We start from the raw sequence: 19,005 nt of genomic DNA, 5'->3' as shown, positions 1-19,005 counted from the left end.
CCTCATCTCCCGCTCCCTCCTGCGTCGCTCCGAGTTGCTCCCTTTGCTCTTCCCTCCTCTCCAAGCCCCACAGCACGCACATTTATAGCTATTTTATTTATTTATATTGATGCCTGTATATTTGTATCGATTAGACTGTGAGCCCACTGTCGGGTAGGGACCGTCTCTCTGTGTTGCCAACTTGGACTTCCCAAGCGCTTAGTCCAGTGCTCTGCACACAGTAAGCGCTCAATAAATATATATGTATATATGCTTGTACATATTTATTACTCTATTTATTTTACTTGTACATATCTATTCTATTTATTTTATTTTGTTAGTATGTTTGGTTTTGTCCTCTGTCCCCCCTTTTAGACTGTGAGCCCACTGTTGGGTAGGGACTGTCTCTAGATGTTGCCAATTTGTACTTCCCAAGCGCTTAGTCCAGTGCTCTGCACACAGTAAGCGCTCAGTAAATACGATTGATGATGGTGATGAATAAATACGATTGATGATGATGACCGTCTCTATGTGTTGCCAACTTGGACTTCCCAAGCGCTTAGTCCAGTGCTCTGCACATAGTAAGCGCTCAGTAAATACGATTGATGATGATGATGAATAAATACGATTGATGATGATGATGAATAAATACGATTGATGATGATGACCGTCTCTATGTGTTGCCAACTTGGACTTCCCAAGCGCTTAGTCCAGTGCTCTGCACACAGTAAGCGCTCAATAAATACGATTGATTGATTGATTGATCGATGTCTGTCTCTCCCTCCCTAGACTGTGACCTCGTTACGGGCAAGGATCGTCATTCCTTCATATTCTCCTTTCCCAAGCACTTAGGAAAGTGCTCAGCACATAGTAAGCGCGGTAGGGACTGTCTCTATATGTTGCCAACTTGGACTTCCCAAGCGCTTAGTACAGTGCTCTGCACACAGTAAGCGCTCAATAAATAGTTCTTCCAGTGCCCTGCACACAGTACTATGGAAGAAGTATTTACTGAGTGCTTACTGTGTGCAGAGCACTGGACGAGGCATTCGGGAGAGGACAGTGTAACAATAAACACTGTATATATATATATGTATATATATATATATATATATATATATATATATACAATAAACCTGTATATATGTTTGTACATATTTATTACTCTATTTATTTATTTATTTTACTTGTCCATATCTATTCTATTTATTTTATTTTGATAGTATGTTTGGTTTTGTTCTCTGTCTCCCCCTTTTAGACTGTGAGCCCACTGTTGGGTAGGGACTGTCTCTATATGTTGCCAACTTGGACTTCCCAAGCGCTTAGTCCAGTGCTCTGCACACAGTAAGCGCTCAATAAATACGATTGATTGATAAATACGATTGATTGATTGACTGCTTGCTAAATGCAATCGTATTCATTGATTCGGTTGTATATATTGAGTACCTACTTTTTGAATGAATGTCTGTCTCCACCTCCAATCAATCAATCAATCAATCGTATTTATTGAGCACTTACTGTGTGCAGAGCACTGTACTAAGTGCTTAATAAATGCTAGAATTAATAATAATAATATTAATAATTATTAATGATAAATGCATTATTAATAAATGCTATTATTAAGTGCTTACTATGTGGAAAGCACTGTTCTAAGCGCTGGGAAGGTTACAAGGTGATCAGGTTGTCCCACATGGGGCTCACAGTCCTCATCCCCATTTTACAGAGGAGGGAACTGAGGCTCAGAGAAGTGAAGTGACTTGCCCAAGGTCACACAGCAGACATGTGGCGGAGCCGGGATTGGAACCCATGACTTCTGATTCCCAAGCCCGAGCTCTTTCCACTGAGCCACGTGTCCAATACGATTCATTCAGTCGTATTTATTGAGCGCTTACTGTGTGCAGAGCAGCAGCGGGGCTCAGTGGAAAGAGCCCGGGCTTTGGAGTCAGAGGTCATGGGTTCAAATCCCGGCTCCGCCACTTGTCAGCTGTGGGACTTTGGGCAAGTCACTTCACTTCTCTGGGCCTCAGTCACCTCATCTGGAAAATGGGGATTAAGTTTGTGAGCCCCACGTGGGGCAACCTGATCACCTTGGATCCTTCCCAGCGCTTAGAACAGTGCTTTGCATATAGTAAGCGCTTAACAAATGCCATCATTATTTATTTATTATTTATTTACTAAGCGCTTGGGAAGTCCAAGTTGGCAACATATAGAGACGGTCCCTACCCAACAGCGGGCTCACGGTCTCGACTGGGAGCTCGTTGTGGGCAGGGAATATGTCTGTTTATTCATTCAATCAATCAATCAATCAATCAATCAATCAATCGCATTTATTGAGCGCTTACTGTGTGCAGAGCACTGTACTAAGCGCTTGGGAAGTCCAAGGTGGCAACATCTAGAGACGGTCCCTACCCAACAGTGGGCCCACAGTCTAGATGGGGGAGACAGAGAACAAAACCAAACATATTAACAAAATAAAATAAATAGAATAGATAGGTACAAGTAAAATAAATAAATCAATAGAGTAATAAATCCGTACAAACATATATCCAGGTGCTGTGGGGAAGGGAAGGAGGTAAGATGGGGGGGATGGAGAGGGGGACGAGGGGGAGAGGAAAGAGGGGGCTCGGTCTTATTTATTGAGCGCTTACTGTGTGCAGAGCACTGTACTGAACGCTTGGGATTGCTTTATTGTACTTTCCCAAGCGCTTAGCACAGTGCTCTGCACTCCGTAATAATAATAATGGCCTTTATTAAGCGCTTACTATGTGCAAAGCACTGTTCTAAGCGCTGGGGGGATAACAATAATAATGATAGTATTTGTTAAGCGCTTACTACTACTACTACTACTAATAATGGCATTTGTTAAGCGCTTACTACTACTAATAATAATAATGGCATTTGTTAAGCGCTTACTATGTGCAAAGCACTGTTCTAAGCGCTGGGGAGGTTCCAGGGTTATCAGGCTGTCCCATGGGGGGCTCACAGTCAAACCCCATTTTACAGATGAGGGAGATGAGGCTCAGAGAAGTTAAGTGACTTGCCCAAGGTCACACAGCAGACATGTGGCAGAGTCGGGATTCGAACCCATGACCTCTGACTCCAAAACCCGGGCTCTTTCCACTGAGCCACGCTGCTTCTACTATGTGCCAAGCACTGTTCTAAGCGCTGGGGGGCATACAAGGTGATCAGGTTGTCCCACGGGGCGCTCACAGTCTTCATCCCCATTTGACAGATGAGGTCACTGAGGCACAGAGAATAATAATAATAATAATAATAATAATAATAATAATAATAATAATAATGGCATTTATTAAGCGTTTAGTATGTGCCAAGCACTGTTCTAAGCACTGGGGAGGTTACAAGGTGATCGGGTTGTCCCACGGGGGGCTCACAGACTTCATCCCCATTTGACAGATGAGGTCACTGAGGCACAGAGAATAATAATAATAATAGTGGCATTTATTAAGTGTTTAGTATGTGCAAAGAACTGTTTGAAGCACTGGGGGGATACAAGGTGATCGGGTTGTCCCACGGGGGGCTCACAGTCTTCATCCCCATTTGACAGATGAGGTCACTGAGGCACAGACAATAATAATAATAACAGTGGCATTTATTAAGTGTTTAGTATGTGCAAAGCACTGTTCTAAGCGCTGGGGAGGTTACAAGGTGATCAGGTTGCCCCACGGGGGGCTCACAGTCTTCATCCCCATTTGACAGATGAGGCCACTGAGGCACAGAGAATAATAATAATAACAGTGGCATTTATTAAGTGTTTAGTATGTGGAAAGAACTGTTCGAAGCACTGGGGGGATACAAGGTGATCGGGTTGTCCCACGGGGGGCTCACAGTCTTCATCCCCATTTGACAGATGAGGTCACTGAGGCACAGACAATAATAATAATAACAGTGGCATTTATTAAGTGTTTAGTATGTGCAAAGCACTGTTCTAAGCGCTGGGGAGGTTACAAGGTGATCAGGTTGCCCCACGGGGGGCTCACAGTCTTCATCCCCATTTGACAGATGAGGCCACTGAGGCACAGAGAATAATAATAATAACAGTGGCATTTATTAAGTGTTTAGTATGTGGAAAGAACTGTTCGAAGCACTGGGGGGATACAAGGTGATCGGGTTGTCCCACAGGGGCCTCACGGTCTTCATCCCCATTTGACAGATGAGGTCACTGAGGCACAGAGAATAATAATAATAAAAATAATGGCATTTATTAAGTGTTTAGTATGTGCAAAGCACTGTTCTAAGCACTGGGGGGATACAAGGTGATGAGGTTGTCCCACGGGGGGATCACAGTCTTCATCCCCATTTGACAGATGAGGTCACTGAGGCACAGAGAACAATAATAATAATAATAGCATCTATTAAGCGTTTAGTATGTGCAAAGCACTGTTCTAAGCGCTGGGGGGATACAAGGTGATCAGGTTGTCCCACGGTGGGGCTCCTAGTCTTCATCCCCACTTTCCAGATGAGGTCACTGAGGCCCAGAGAAGTCAAGTGACTTGCCCAAAGTCACACAGCTAAGTGGCAGAGCGGGGATTTGAACCCAGGACCTCTGACTCCAAAGCCCGGGCTCTTTCCACTGAGCCACGCTGCTTCTCTAAGCTTCTTCTCCGTAGGCGCTCAATAAATGCGATGGAATGAATGAATGAATATTGCCTATTGTCTACTCATTTTATAGACTAGACTGTGAGCCCGCCGTTGGGTAGGGACCGTCTCTATGTGTTGCCGACTTGTACTTCCCAAGCGCTTAGTACAGTGCTCTGCACACAGTAAGCGCTCAATAAATAGGATTGATTGATTTTATTGTGAGAAGCAACAAGGCCTAGCGGCCAGAGCCCGGTCTTGGGAGTCAGAAGGACCTGGGTTCTAAATCTACCTCTACCCTTGGCACCTTGAGCAAGTCAAATCACTTCTTTGGGCCTCAGTGACCTCGTCCCAAGCGCTTAGTACAGTGCTCTGCACACAGTAAGCGTTCAATAAATACGATTGATGATCTGCAAAATGGGGATGACAATAATGATAATAATGATGGATTTGCTAAGTGCTTCCCACCTGCCAAGCGCTGTTCTAAGCACTGGGGGTAGATACAAGGGAATAATAATAATAATAATAATAATGATGGCATTTATTAAGCGCTTACTATGTGCAAAGCACTGTTCTAAGCGCTGGGGACTGTAAGCCCACTGTTGGGTAGGGACTGTCTCTATATGTTGCCAACTTGGACTTCCCAAGCGCTTAGTACAGTGCTCTGCACCCAGTAAGCGCTCAATAAATACGATTGATCGATTGATTGATTGGGGAGGTTACAAGGTGATCAGGTTGTCCCACGGGGGGCTCACAGTCTTCATCCCCATATCACAGATGAGGGAACTGAGGCACAGAGGAGTGAAGTGACTTGCCCAAAGTCGCCCAGCTGACAATTGGCGGAGGCGGGGTTTGAACCCGTGACCTCGGACTCCAAAGCCCGGGCTCTTCCACGTGGGATGCACGGTCTTAATCCCCATTTTACAGATGAGGGAAATGAGGCCCAGAGGAGTGAAGTGACTTGCCCAAGGTCACACAGCAGACAAGGGGCAGAGTTAGGATTTGAACCCACGACCTCTGACTCCCAAGCACGGGCTTTTTACGTGGGGCCAACCCGATTCTCTTGCATCTCCCCTAGTGCTTAGGACAGTGCTTGGCACAGAGAAGCAGCGTGGCTCAGCGGAAAGATCATGGGCTTGGGAGTCAGAGGTCATGGGTTCGAATCCCGGCTCCGCCAATTGTCAGCCGTGTGACTTTGGGCAAGTCACTTGACTTCTCTGGGCCTCAGTTCCCTCATCTGGAAAATGGGGATGAAGATTGTGAGCCCCAAGTGGGACAACCAAGTGGGACTTTGGGCAAGTCACTTGACTTCTCTGGGCCTCAGTTCCCTCATCTGGAAAATGGGGATGAAGATTGTGAGCCCCAAGTGGGACAACCAAGTGGGACTTTGGGCAAGTCACTTGACTTCTCTGGGCCTCAGTTCCCTCATCTGGAAAATGGGGATGAAGACCGTGAGCCCCAAGTGGGACAACCAAGTGGGACTTTGGGCAAGTCACTTGACTTCTCTGGGCCTCAGTTCCCTCATCTGGAAAATGGGGATGAAGACTGTGAGCCCCAAGTGGGACAACCAAGTGGGACTTTGGGCAAGTCACTTGACTTCTCTGGGCCTCAGTTCCCTCATCTGGAAAATGGGGATGAAGACTGTGAGCCCCAAGTGGGACAACCAAGTGGGACTTTGGGCAAGTCACTTGACTTCTCTGGGCCTCAGTTCCCTCATCTGGAAAATGGGGATGAAGATTGTGAGCCCCAAGTGGGACAACCAAGTGGGACTTTGGGCAAGTCACTTGACTTCTCTGGGCCTCAGTTCCCTCATCTGGAAAATGGGGATGAAGACTGTGAGCCCCAAATGGGACAACCAAGTGGAACTTTGGGCAAGTCACTTGACTTCTCTGGGCCTCAGTTCCCTCATCTGGAAAATGGGGATGAAGATTGTGAGCCCCAAGTGGGACAACCAAGTGGGACTTTGGGCAAGTCACTTGACTTCTCTGGGCCTCAGTTCCCTCATCTGGAAAATGGGGATGAAGACTGTGAGCCCCAAGTGGGACAACCAAGTGGGACTTTGGGCAAGTCACTTGACTTCTCTGGGCCTCAGTTCCCTCACCTGGAAAATGGGGATGAAGATTGTGAGCCCCAAGTGGGACAACCAAGTGGGACTTTGGGCAAGTCACTTGACTTCTCTGGGCCTCAGTTCCCTCATCTGGAAAATGGGGATGAAGATTGTGAGCCCCAAGTGGGACAACCTGATCACCTTGTATCCCCCTCAGCTCTTAGAACAGTGCATGGCACACGGCTTTAATTGTGCATTTAACTTTAATTGTGCATTTAGCTTTAATTCTATTTGTTCTGACGACCTGACACCCGTCCACGTGTTTTGTTTTATTGTCCGTCTCCCCCTTCTAGACCATGAGCCCGTTGTCGGGTAGGGACCGTCTCTATATGTTGCCAACTTGTACTTTCTAAGCGCTTAGTACAGTGCTCTGCATACAGTAAGCGCTCAAAAAATATGATTGATTGATTGATTACTATGTGCAAAGCACTGTTGTAAGCGCTGGTGGCCTTCCCAGACTGAGCCCCCTCCTTCTTCTCCCTCTCCTTCCCCTCCCCACAGCACCTATATATATGTATATATGTTTGTACGGATTTATTACTCTATTTATTTCACTTGTACTTATTCATTCTATTTATTTTATTTTGTTAATATGTTTGGTTTTGTTGTCCATCTCCCCCTTCTAGCCCGCTGTTGGGTAGGGACCGTCCCTACATGTTGTCAACTAGGACTTCCCAAGCGCTTAGTCCAGTGCTCTGCACACAGTAAGCGCTCAATAAATACGATTGAATGAACGAATGAATACAAGGTGATCAGGCTGTCCCCCGGGGGGCTCCCAGTCTTCATCCCCATTTTCCAGATGAGGTCACTGAGGCCCAGAGAAGTGAAGCGACTTGCCCAAAGTCACCCGGCTGACAAGTGGCGGAGAAGGGATTTGAACCCGTGACCTCTGACTCCAAAGCCCGGGCTCATATATGGTTGTACATATTTCTTACTCTATTTATTTATTCATTTATTTTACTTGTCCATATCTATTCTATTTATTTTATTTTGTTAGTATGTGTGGTTTTGTTCTCTGTCACCCCCTTTTAGACTGTGAGCCCACTGTTGGGTAGGGACTGTCTCTAGGTGTTGCCAACTTGGACTTCCCAAGCGCTTAGTCCAGTGCTCTGCACATAGTAAGCGCTCAATACGATTGATGATGATGATGATGATTCAATCGTATTTATTGAGCGCTTACCGTGTGCAGAGCACTGGACTGAGCGCTTGGGAAGTGCCTTGTATTAAAGGCTTATCAAATAGCACTATTATTATGAGGACTATGCTCTGCCCACATTAGGGGCTTATTCTTTTTTAAAAAAATGGTATTTGTTAAGCGCTCACTTTGCGCCCAACTTTCTTCTCAGGGACTGTAGTAGCCGCTCGCCCCCCCACCCCAGGTGCGCGCGCAGCCTCGCGGAGAGCCGAGCGCGTGCGCATGCGCGTCGGGCGGGAGCGCGCGCCCCCTCCGACCCAAGGCGAGCGGCGCCGCGCATGGGCGTCGGGCGCGCCCCACTACCTTGCAGGACGCGCATGCGCTTCGGGAGCGCCCCCTACGGTCCAAGCCGCGCATGAGGTTCGGGAGGGCCCCTCCCATCCGGCGCAGGCCGCGCATGCGCGTCAGGCGCGCCCCCTACGGTCCAGGCCGCGCCTGCGCGTCAGGCGCGCCCCTTCCGTCCAGGCCGCGCATGCGCGTCAGGCGCGCCCCCTTCCGTCCAGGCCCCGCATGCGCACCCCCTTCTTATCAAGGCCGCGCATGCGCATCGTGCCCCCCCCGTTCAGGCCGCGCATGCGCATCTGGCGCCCCTCCCGTTCAGGCTGCGCATGCGCATCGGTCGCCCCCGTTCAGGACGCGCAAGCGCATCGGTCGCCCCTCCCGTTCAGGCGCGCATGCGCATCGACTCACCCCCCCCCCGTCCAGTCTGCGCATGCTCGTCCAGCGCCCCACCCCCAGTCCAGGCCGCGCATGCGCATCGGCCACTCCCTCCCGTCCAGGTCGCGCATGCGCACCCCAGGTCCAGGCCGCGCATGCTCGTCTAGCGTCCCCCCACTTTCCGTCCAGACCGCGCATGCGCTTCGGGCCCCCCCTCCGAGCCAGGCCGCGCATGCGCATCGGGCGCCCCCCGGCCGATCCAGGCCGCGCATGCGCTTCGGGCGGGAGCTCGCGCCCCCTCCGGCCCAGGCCGCTCGGCGCCGCGCATGCGCACGCGCGGCGCCTCCTCCCACCCCCCCCTTCCCGCGGAGGAAATGGAGGAGTTTTCCGAGCGGGGTTTCCCAGAATGCAGCGGGCGGCGGGGGCGCTCTAGCCCCGACATGGCGCCCGCTCGACTGTCCCGGGAGGAGGGAGGGGGAGGAGGAGGAGGAGGAAGAAGAAGAAGAAGAAGACGAAGGCGCAAGGGGGGGAGCCGCCGTTACCGCCGTTGCCGTGCCGGGCCCCGCGATGGCCGGGCCTCCTCCGCGGCGGCGGCGGCCTCCTCCTCCTTCTCCTCCCCCTCCTCCTCCTCGCGCCCGTCCTCCTCGCGCCGCTCCTCCCGCCGCTCCTCCCCCTCCTCCTCCCGCCCGCCGCCGCCGCCACCGCCACCGCCGGTGACCGCGCCGCTGCCCCCCCGCAACGGTAAAGGCGGGGACGGGGGAGAAGGCGGGGCCGTGACGGAGAGAGGGGGCTCCGTCCGTCCGTCCGTCCGTCCGTCCGTCCGTCCGTCCGTCCGCCCGCCCGCCTGCCTCCTGACGGGGGACGGACGGACGGACGGACGGACGGACGGACGGAGAGGGGGGTGACAGCAAGGGGGGGACCGAGGGGAGAGAGAGAGGGGGGGGATGATGGAGACCGGGGGCTGAGGGGGGGAGGGGGGGTAATGGAGACGGGGGGCTGAGGGGAGTTGTGGGGGTCTGAGAGGGAATGGGGGGCTGAGGGGAGAGGGAGGGGGGCTGAGGGGAGTTGGGGGTGTCTGAGGGGAGAGAGGGGGGAAGTCTGAGGGGTGAGGGGGTGATGGGGGCGTCTCAGAGGGAATGGGGGGTCTGAGGGGTGAGGGGGTGGTGGGGAGGGGGGCTGAGGGGAGTTGGGGGGGGGTCTGAGGGGCGAGGGGGGGGGCGATGGAGACGGGGGCCTGAGGGGAGAGAGACGGGGTGATGGAGATGGGGGGCTGAGGGGCGTTGGGGGGGGGGGCTGAGAGGGAATGGGGGGGTCTGAGGGGAGTGGTGGGGAGGGGGGCTGAGGGGAGTTGGGGGGCGTCTGAGGGCACGGGGGGGGAGGTCTGAGGGCTGAGGGGAGTTGAATGGGGGGGTCTGAGGGGAGAGAGGGGGTGGGGGGGGAGGGGGGCCGAGGGGACAGAGAGGGGCTGATGGAGACGGGGGCCTGAGGGCGGGGAGGGGCATTGAGGGGAGGGGGGGTGTCTGAGGGGAGTTGGGGGGGCTGAGGGGAGGGAGGGGGATTGAGGGGAGAGGGGGGCTGAGGGGACAGAGAGAGGGGGTAATGGAGACGGGGGGCTGAGGGGAGGTGGGGGGGTCTGAGGGGAGAGAGAGAGGGGGTGATGGAGACGGGGGCCTGAGGGGAGAGAGACGGGGTAATGGAGATGGGGGGCTGAGGGGAGTTGGGGGGGGTCTGAGGGGGAATGGGGGGGGCTGAGGGGAGGGGGGCTCAGGGGAGTTGGGGGGCTGAGGGGAGGGGGGGAAGTCTGAGGGGTGAGGGGGGGATGGAGACGGGGGGCTGAGGGGAGATGGGGGGGTCTGAGGGGAGAGAGAGAGGGGGTGGTGGGGAGGGGGGCTGAGGGGACAGAGAGGGGGATTGAGGGGGGTGGCTGAGGGGAGAGAGCCGGGGGCGGGGGGAGTCTCAGGGGTGACGGGGGGGATGGAGACGGGGGCCTGACGGGAGAGAGACGGGGTAAGGGAGACGGGGGGCTGAGGGGAGTTGGGGGGGGGGCTGAGGGGAGAGAGAGGGGCTGGTGGGGAGGGGGGCTGAGGGGAGTTGGGGGGGTCTGAGTGGTGAGGGGGTGATGGAGACGGGGGCTGAGGGCAGGGAGGGGGATTGAGAGGAGAGGGGATGGGGGAGGGGGGGGCTGAGGGGAGGTGGGGGGGGCCTGAGAGGAAATGGGGGAGTCTGAGGGGAGGGGGGCTGAGGGGAGAGAGAGGGGCTGATGGAGAGGGAGGCTGAGGGGAGTTGGGGGAGAGGAGGTGATGGTGAGGGGGGGGGTCTGAGGGGGAGGGGGGGACAGAACGGCTGATTGACTGAGGGGCGGGAGGGGGACTGAGGGGAGGTGGGGGGGTCTGAGGGGACGGGGGTGGGTGAGGGGGTGATGGTGAGGGGGGCGGAGGGGAGGGGGGTCTGAGGGGTGAGGGGGTGATGGAGACGGGCGCCTGGGGGGAGTTGGGGGGGTCTGAGAGGGAATGGGGGGTCTGAGGGGGGAGGGGGTGATGGGCTGAGGGGAGATGGGGGGGTCTGAGGGGGGAGGGGGTGGTGGAGAGGGGCGCCTGAGGGGAGTTGGGGGGGGGGTCTGAGGGGAGAGAGGGGGGGAAGTCTCAGGGGTGAGGGGGGGATGGAGACGGGGGGCTGAGGGGAGTTGGGGGGGTCTGAGAGGGACTGGGGGGCGTCTGAGGGGTGAGGGGGTGGTGGGGAGGGGGGCTGAGGGGAGATGATAATAATAATAATGGCATTTATTAAGCGCTTACTATGTGCAAAGCACTGTTCTAAGCGCTGGGGAGGTTACGAGGTGATCAGGTTGTCCCACGGGGGGCTCACAGTCTTCATCCCCATTTGACACTGAGGTAACTGAGGCCCAGAGAAGCGAAGGGACTTGCCCAAAGTCCCACAGCTGCCAATTGGCGGGGTCGGGATTTGAACCCGTGACCTCCGACTCCAAAGCCCGGGCTCTTTCCACCGAGCCACGCGGCTTCTCTGGGGAGAGGGGGTGATGGGGGTGTCTGAGGGGAGAGGAGGTGATGGAGAGGGGGGTGTCTGAGGGGTGAGGGGATGATGGAGAGAGGGGCTGAGGGGAGAGGGGGTGACCGAAGGGGTGACCGAGGGGTGGGAGGGGGACTGAAGAGAGATGGGGGGGTCTGAGGGGACGGGGGGTGTCCGAGGGAGAGGGGGTGACAGAAGGGGTGACTGAGGGGTGAGGGTGTGATGGAGAGGGGGGCTGAGGGGAGTTGGGGGTGTCTGAGGGGAGAGGGGGTGACAGAACGGGTGACTGAGGGCAGGGAGGGGGATTGAGGGGAGAGGGGATGGTGGAGATGGGGGGCTGAGGGGAGTTGGGGGGGGTCTGGGGGGAGAGAGCGGGGGGAAGTCTCGGGTGAGAGGCTGATGGAGGCGGGGGGCTGAGGGGAGTTGGGGGGGTATGAGAGAAGGGGGGTGTCTGAGGAGAGAGATGGGGGGAAGTCTCAGGGGGGAGGGGGTGATGGAGAGGGGGGCTGAGGGGAGATGGGGGGGTCTGAGGGGTGAGGGGGGGATGGAGGGGGTGCTGAGGGGAGATGGGGGGTCTGAGGGAGGGGGTGACAGAGGAGATGGGGGAAGTCGGGGGAGAAGGGGGGGGTCTGAGGGAAGAGGGGGTGATGGAGAGGAGGGGGGTGTTTCAGTCGTGAGGGCATGATGGAGAGGGGTGCTGAGGGGAGGTGGGGTGTCTGAGGGGAGATGGGGGTGTCTGGGGGGGGTCTGAGGGGAGGGGGGTGATGGAGAGGAGGGGGGTGTCTCAGGCATGAGGGCATGATGGAGAGGGATGCTGAGGGGAGGTGGGGTGTCTGAGGGGAGATGGGGGTGTCTGGGGGGAGTCTGAGGGGTGGGGGGGTTGATGGAGAGGGGTGCTGAGGGGAGGTGGGGTGTCTGGGGGGTGACTGAGGGGAAGGAGGGGGATTGAAGAGAGATCGGGCTCTCTGAGGGGAGAGGTCAGAGGGGAGGGGGGGCGATGGAGATGGGGGGACTGAGGGAGAAGGGATGACAGAAGGGCGGACTGAGGGGAGGGATGGGGACTGAAGTGAAATGGGGGTGTCTGAGGGGAGGGGGGAGTCTGAGAGGAGAGGGGGACTGAGGGGAGATGGGAGGGTGGGCCCAGGGTAGGAGAGTCTGAGGGGAGAGGGGGTGACTGAGGGAGAGGGGAAACCTGAGGCGAGTTGGGGGGGACAGGAGAGGCCTGAGGGGAGACGGGGTGACTGAGGGAGGGGGACCCCGACGGTAACGGCGGGGAGCCCGAGGAGGGGGTGATAGGGAACGCCAGAAGAGAGAGCGGGTGGCCAGCCCCGGGGGATAGCCCGAGGGGAATTGGGGGTGAGATTTGGTGGGGTAGGGGGAGTGGGGGTCGGCTCTGAGAGATACGGGGTGCAGAGGAGGGCCAGGAAGGAGATGATGATAATAGTAAGAAGAAGAATGATGGCATTTGTTAAGCGCTTACTACGTGCAATGCACTGTTCTAAGCGCTGGGGAGGATACAAGGAGATCAGGTTGTCCCACCGGGGTCCCACAGTCTTCATCCCCATTTGCCAGGTGAGGGAACTGAGGCCCAGAGAAGTTAAGCGACTTGCCCAGAGTCACAAGGCTGACAGGCGGCGGAGCCGGGATTAGAACCCGTGACCTCTGACTCCCTAAGCCCGGGCTCTTTCCACTGAGCCACGCTGCTTCTCTTGTGGGGGGCAGAAGGAGGGAAGAGGGGACGGACCGTGGGAGGAGACGGGGGGATGTTTGGGTGGGCCGAGGGGACGCGGGGGGACGGACACTAGGCGACTGGGGGGACGCAGTCCCAATCAATCAATCAATCGTACTTATTGAGCGCTTATTGTGTGCAGAGCACTGTACTAAGCGCTTGGGAAGTATAAGTTGGCAACATCTAGAGACAGTCCCTACCCAACAGTGGGCTCACAGTCTAAAAGGGGGAAAAGAGGGTCCGGGGGCCGGGTTGGTGGGGTCGAGGGCACGGGGGGGGGCCGTCCGGGGAGGGTCTCTCTGAGGACGAGGGGGACGGGACGGACGGGAGGGACGGAGTGCGGAAGTTTCCGGGCTTCCTGACGGCGCCGGACGTTTTTCTCCGTGAGGCCGGTGGAGCGAAGACCACGTCTCCCGCTGTCCCGAGCCCTGCCCCTCTGGCTGCCTGCAGGATGGACAGGTGGGTGTCACCGTCGTGTGCCGCTGCCGAACGAACGGCCCGCGGACGGGTGGACGGGCGTCGGTCCGGGGGGGGCCCGCTGCCCCGGGGCGGCGGGAGGGGACCGGTGCCAGTCTGAGGTCGGCCTGGCGCGGACCGATGACCCCGTGGGGGGCGGCCGGGTGCCCGTCGGGGCCTTGGCCCGCGGTGGACCGACGACCCCGTCGGGGAGCGCGCTGATGCCCGCGTGGGGGTCGGCTGGAAGCGGACCGGTGGCCGGAGGCGGGCCGGTGCCCGTTTTGGAGTAGGCCGGGAGCAGACCGGCACCCCTGTAGGGTTCGCCCGGGGCAGGCCGGTGCCAAGGTGGGGGTCGTCTGGGAGCAGGCCGGTGCCCGTGTCGGGGCCGGCCGGGAGCAGACCGGTGCCCATCGGGGGCTTTGCCCGCGGTGGACCGATGACCCTGTGGGGGTTGGCGGGGAGCGCGCTGGTGCCCGTAAGGGAGTCAGCCCGGAGGTGGACCGATGCCCCTTTGGGGTAGGCCGGGGCGGACTCGTGCCCCTTTGGAGTTGGCCGAAAGTGGACCAATGCCCCTTTGGGGTAGGCCGGGGCGGACTCGTGCCCCTTTGGAGTTGGCCAGAAGTGGACCGATGCCCCTTTGGGGTAGGCCGGGGCGGACTCGTGCCCCTTTGGAGTTGGCCGAAAGTGGACCGATGCCCCTTTGGGGTAGGCCGGGGCGGACTCGTGCCCCTTTGGAGTCGGCCAGAGGTTGGACCGGTGGCCCTATCGGAGTTGGCCGGGGACAGACCAATGCCCGTTTTGGAGTCGGCCGGGAGCAGACCGGGTGCCCCTGTAGGGTTCGCCCGGGTTAGACCGGTGCCCGTGTTGGGGCCGGCCGGGAGCAGACCGGTGCCCATCGGGGAGTTGGCTTGCGGTGGACTGATGACCCTGTGGGGGTTGGCGGGATGCGCACTGGTGGCCCTAATGGGGTGGCCGGGGGCATACCGGTGCCCCTCTGGGGGTCGGGCGGGAGCGGACGGGTGCCCGTGGGTGCCCCTGTGGGGGTTGACCCAGAGCAGAAAGGCGAGGAGGCCGGCTGGAAGCGGGCTAGTTTCTGTATGGGGTTTGGCAGGGGGTGAACTGGTGTCCCTGTGGGGGTTGGCTACCGTCGGACTGATGCCCGTGTGGGGACTGGTCGGGAATCAACCGGTGCCCGTAGGCGGGTGTTGTCTGGGAATGGACCGGTGCCAGCGTCGGGGTGAGCCGGGAATCGACTGGGTGCTCCCGTCCCCGGGGGTCGGCCGGCGTAGACCCGTACCAGCGTGGCGCTTCTCTTGGTACCCACGTAGGGGTTAACCGGGAGCAGACCGATGCCCGTGTGAGGGCCAGCCAGGCGTGGATGGGTGCCCGCGTGGGTGTCGGCCGGGACCGGACCGGCCGCCGCGTGCGGGTCTGTCCGCCGCGAATGGACCGGTGCCCGTGTAAAACGGGGATTAAGACAGAGGGCCCCCCGTGGGCCAACCTGATCGCCTTGTATCCCCCCCAGCGCTTAGAACAGTGCTTTGCACATAGTAAGCGCTTAACAAATGCCATCATCGTCGTCATCATCATCTGTAAAATGGGGATTAAGACAGTGAGCCCCACGTGGGACAACCCGATCACCTTGTGACCTCCCCAGCGCTTAGAACAGTGCTTTGCACATAGTAAATGCTTAATAAATTCCATCATCATTATTACTATTATTCTCTGGGCCTCAGTTACCTCACCTTGTATCCCCCCCAGCGCTTAGAACAGTGCTTTGCACATAGTAAGCGCTTAACAAATGCCATCATCATCATCATCAGTAAAATGGGGATTAAGACAGTGAGCCCCACGTGGGACAACCCGATCACCTTGGAACCTCCCCAGCGCTTAGAACAGTGCTTTGCACATAGTAAGCGCTTAATAAATGCCATCATCATTATTATTATTATTCTCTGGGCCTCAGTTACCTCACCTTGTATCCCTCCCAGCGCTTAGAACAGTGCTTTGCACATAGCGCTTAACAAATGCCATCATCGTCATCATCATCTGTAAAATGGGGATGAAGACAGTGAGCCCCACGTGGGACAACCCGATCACCTTGGAACCTCCCCGGCGCTTCGAACAGTGCTTTGCACATAGTAAGCGCTTAATAAATGCCATCATCATTATTATTATTATTCTCTGGGCCTCAGTTACCTCACCTTGTATCCCCCCCAGCGCTTAGAACAGTGCTTAACAAAGTCTTTCAGACTGTGAGCCCACTGTTGGGTAGGAACTGTCTTTATATGTTGCCAACTTGTACTTCCCAAGCGCTTAGTACAGTGCTCTGCACACAGTAAGCGCTCAATAAATACGATTGATTGATTGATTGAAATGCCATCATCATCATCATCATCACGTGGGGGTCAGCCGGGAGCAGACTGGTGCCCGTACCGGCGTTGTTAGGGAGCGGACCGGTGTCCGTGCGTGTGCGTAGATTCATTCATTCGGTCGTATTTATTGAGCGCTTACTGTGTGCAGAGCACTGTACTGAGCGCTTGGGAAGTTGGCAACATATAGAGACGGTCCCTACCCAACAGCGGGCTCACAGTCTAGAAGGTTGAGGGGGATCAATCGGGATCGATTAGAAGAAGAGCCGTTCCCGGGGCTACTTGATCGCTGTCTGAATGGGATCGTGGGATGTGTATATATGTTTGTACGTATTTATTACTCTATTTTATTAGTACATATTTATTCTATTTATTTTATTTTGCTAATATGTTTTGTTTTAGTACAGTGCCAAGCGCTTAGTACAGTGCTCTGCACACAGTAAGTGCTCAGTAAATACGATTGATTGATTGTTTTGTCGTCCGTCTCCCCGTTCTAGACTGTGAGCCCGCTGTTGGGTAGGGACCGTCTCTAGATGTTGCCAACTTGGACTTCCCAAGCGCTTGGTACAGTGTCCTGCACGCAGTAAGCAGCGTGGCTCAGTGGAAAGAGCCCGGGCTTTGGAGTCAGAGGTCATGGGTTCAAATCCCGGCTCTGCCAATTGTCAGCCGTGTGACTCTGGGCAAGTCACTTCGCTTCTCCGGGCCTCAGTTCCCTCATCTGTCAAATGGGGATGAAGACTGGGAGCCCTCCGCGGGACATATATACCTGTATATATGTATATATGGTTGTACATATTTATTACTCTATTTATTTATTTTACTTGTACATATCTATCCTATTTATTTTATTTTGTTGGTATGTTTGGTTTTGTTCTCTGTCTCCCCCTTTTAGACCGTGAGCCCACTGTTGGGTAGGGACTGTCTCTATGTGTTGCCAATTTGTACTTCCCAAGCGCTTAGTACAGTGCTCTGCACATAGTAAGCGCTCAATAAATACGATTGATGATGATGACAACCTGATCAGCTTGTAACCTCCCCAGCGCTTAGAACAGCACGTTGCACATAGTAAGCGCTTAGTAAATGGCATTAAACTTTGACTGGGGAATAGGGTAGCAGTTGGGATCTTGCTCAGCGCTTAACCTTGCTTTGGTAAATCTTACCATAAAGGAAACCAGAGAACTTCATCAATCATCAAGCGTATTTATTGAGCGCTTACTATGTGCAGAGCACTGTACTAAGCGCTTAATTACTTCTTGAGAACAGACAGTGTATATAAGCAGCATAAGCATGGTTTTGATATAAACAGGAGGATATTGACTACATTAGAGTGAAGATTTACCTAGAAGATACTCAGGATTATACCTGCTTCTCCATAAAATGTGCATTTCCATTGTAAGTGACGCCTGAATGAGTGAATGAATGAATGAGTGATGCACATTATTTTATCTTTTTTTCTCATCTCTCATCTCACCTGTATATATGTATATATGTTTGTACATATTTACTACTCAATTTATTTATTTTTTACTTGTACATATCTATTCTATTTATTTTATTTTGTTAGTATGTTTGGTTTTGTTCTCTGTCTCCCCCTTTTAGACTGTGAGCCCCCTTTTAGACTGAGCCCACTGTTGGGTAGGGACTGTCTCTATGTGTTGCCAATTTGTACTTCCCAAGCGCTTAGTACAGTGCTGTGCACATAGTAAGCGCTCAATAAATACGATTGATGATGATGAGCCCACTGTTGGGTAGGGACTGTCTCTCTATGTTGCCAACTTGTACTTCCCAAGCGCTTAGTCCAGTGCTCTGCACACAGCAAGCGCTCAATAAATACGATTGATGGTGATGATGATTAAAGAAAAAATAATAAATGCGATATGAATGAATGAATGATCCGGAGCAGATCCGAGTCCGAACCTGGAATACCCCCAGCCCAGATTCCCGGCAGACCAGCCGAGAACAGGATTCCGGGTATCCGGGTGGGCGGCGGTGGCCAGGGATCGGACAGGTAGCTGTAAGGACGGGATTCTGGGTGGGCGGCGTCGGGCGGGGGGCCGGAATGCCAGAGAACAGGATTTCGGGGATCCGGGTGGGCTGCGTCGGGCGGGGAGCCAGAATGTCAGAGGACGGGGCTCCGTGTGCCCAGGCGGGCAGCGGCGGCCGGCCGTCGGACAGGTAGCCGTAACGTCCGAGAACACGATCCCGGGAGTCCAGCAGGGAAGCAGCGTGGCTCAGTGGAAGGAGCCCGGGCTTGAGAGTACGAAGTCATGGGTTCAAATTCCGGCTCCCCCGCTTGTCAGCTGGGTGACTTTGGGCAAGCCACTTCTCTGGGCCTCAGTTCCCTCATCTGGAAAATGGGGATGAAGACTGTGAGCCCCCCGTGGGACAACCTGATCCCCTTGTAACCTCCCCAGCGCTTAGAACAGTGATTTACACATTCATTCATTCATTCAGTCGTATTTATTGAGCGCTCACTTTTAGACTGTGAGCCCACTGTTGGGTAGGGACTGTCTCTATATGTTGCCATCTTGGACTTCCCAAGCGCTTAGTCCAGTGCTCTGCACACAGTAAGCGCTCAATAAATACGATTGATTGATTGATTACTTTGTACAGAGCACTGTACTAAGCGCTTGGGGAGTCCAAGTTGGCAACATGTAGAGACGGTCCCTACCCAACAGCGGGCTCACAGTCTAGAAAGGGGAGGCAGACAACAAAACAAAACGTATTAACAAAACAAAATAAATAGAATAAATATGTACAAATAAAATAGAGTAATAAATACATACAAACATATATACAGGTGCTTAACAAATACCAAAATTATAATTATTATTATTATAGGGATTCTGGTGGGTGGGGGGGGGTTGTGTGGGTCTCTGGTAGGGAGCTGTGA

General features: G+C 55.0%; 1 protein-coding gene across 1 annotated transcript in view; it reads left to right on the top strand.

Moving 5' to 3' along the window:
- The first annotated feature begins 9,249 nt into the window (after positions 1-9,249).
- ZNF148 (zinc finger protein 148) overlaps positions 9,250-19,005 on the top strand; it is a 165,182-nt gene continuing 155,426 nt past the window's right edge. The window contains 2 exon segments of the mRNA XM_038745873.1: positions 9,250-9,272; positions 13,673-13,743. Coding sequence (XP_038601801.1) covers positions 13,736-13,743 — 8 coding nt within the window. The 5' untranslated portion in view covers positions 9,250-9,272; positions 13,673-13,735.

This window comes from Tachyglossus aculeatus, chromosome 1 (assembly GCF_015852505.1).
Source record: "Tachyglossus aculeatus isolate mTacAcu1 chromosome 1, mTacAcu1.pri, whole genome shotgun sequence".
NCBI classification, from domain to species: Eukaryota; Metazoa; Chordata; class Mammalia; order Monotremata; family Tachyglossidae; genus Tachyglossus; species Tachyglossus aculeatus.
Note: the sequence above shows the minus strand (reverse complement) of the source record. Positions and strands in the feature narration are given on the sequence as shown.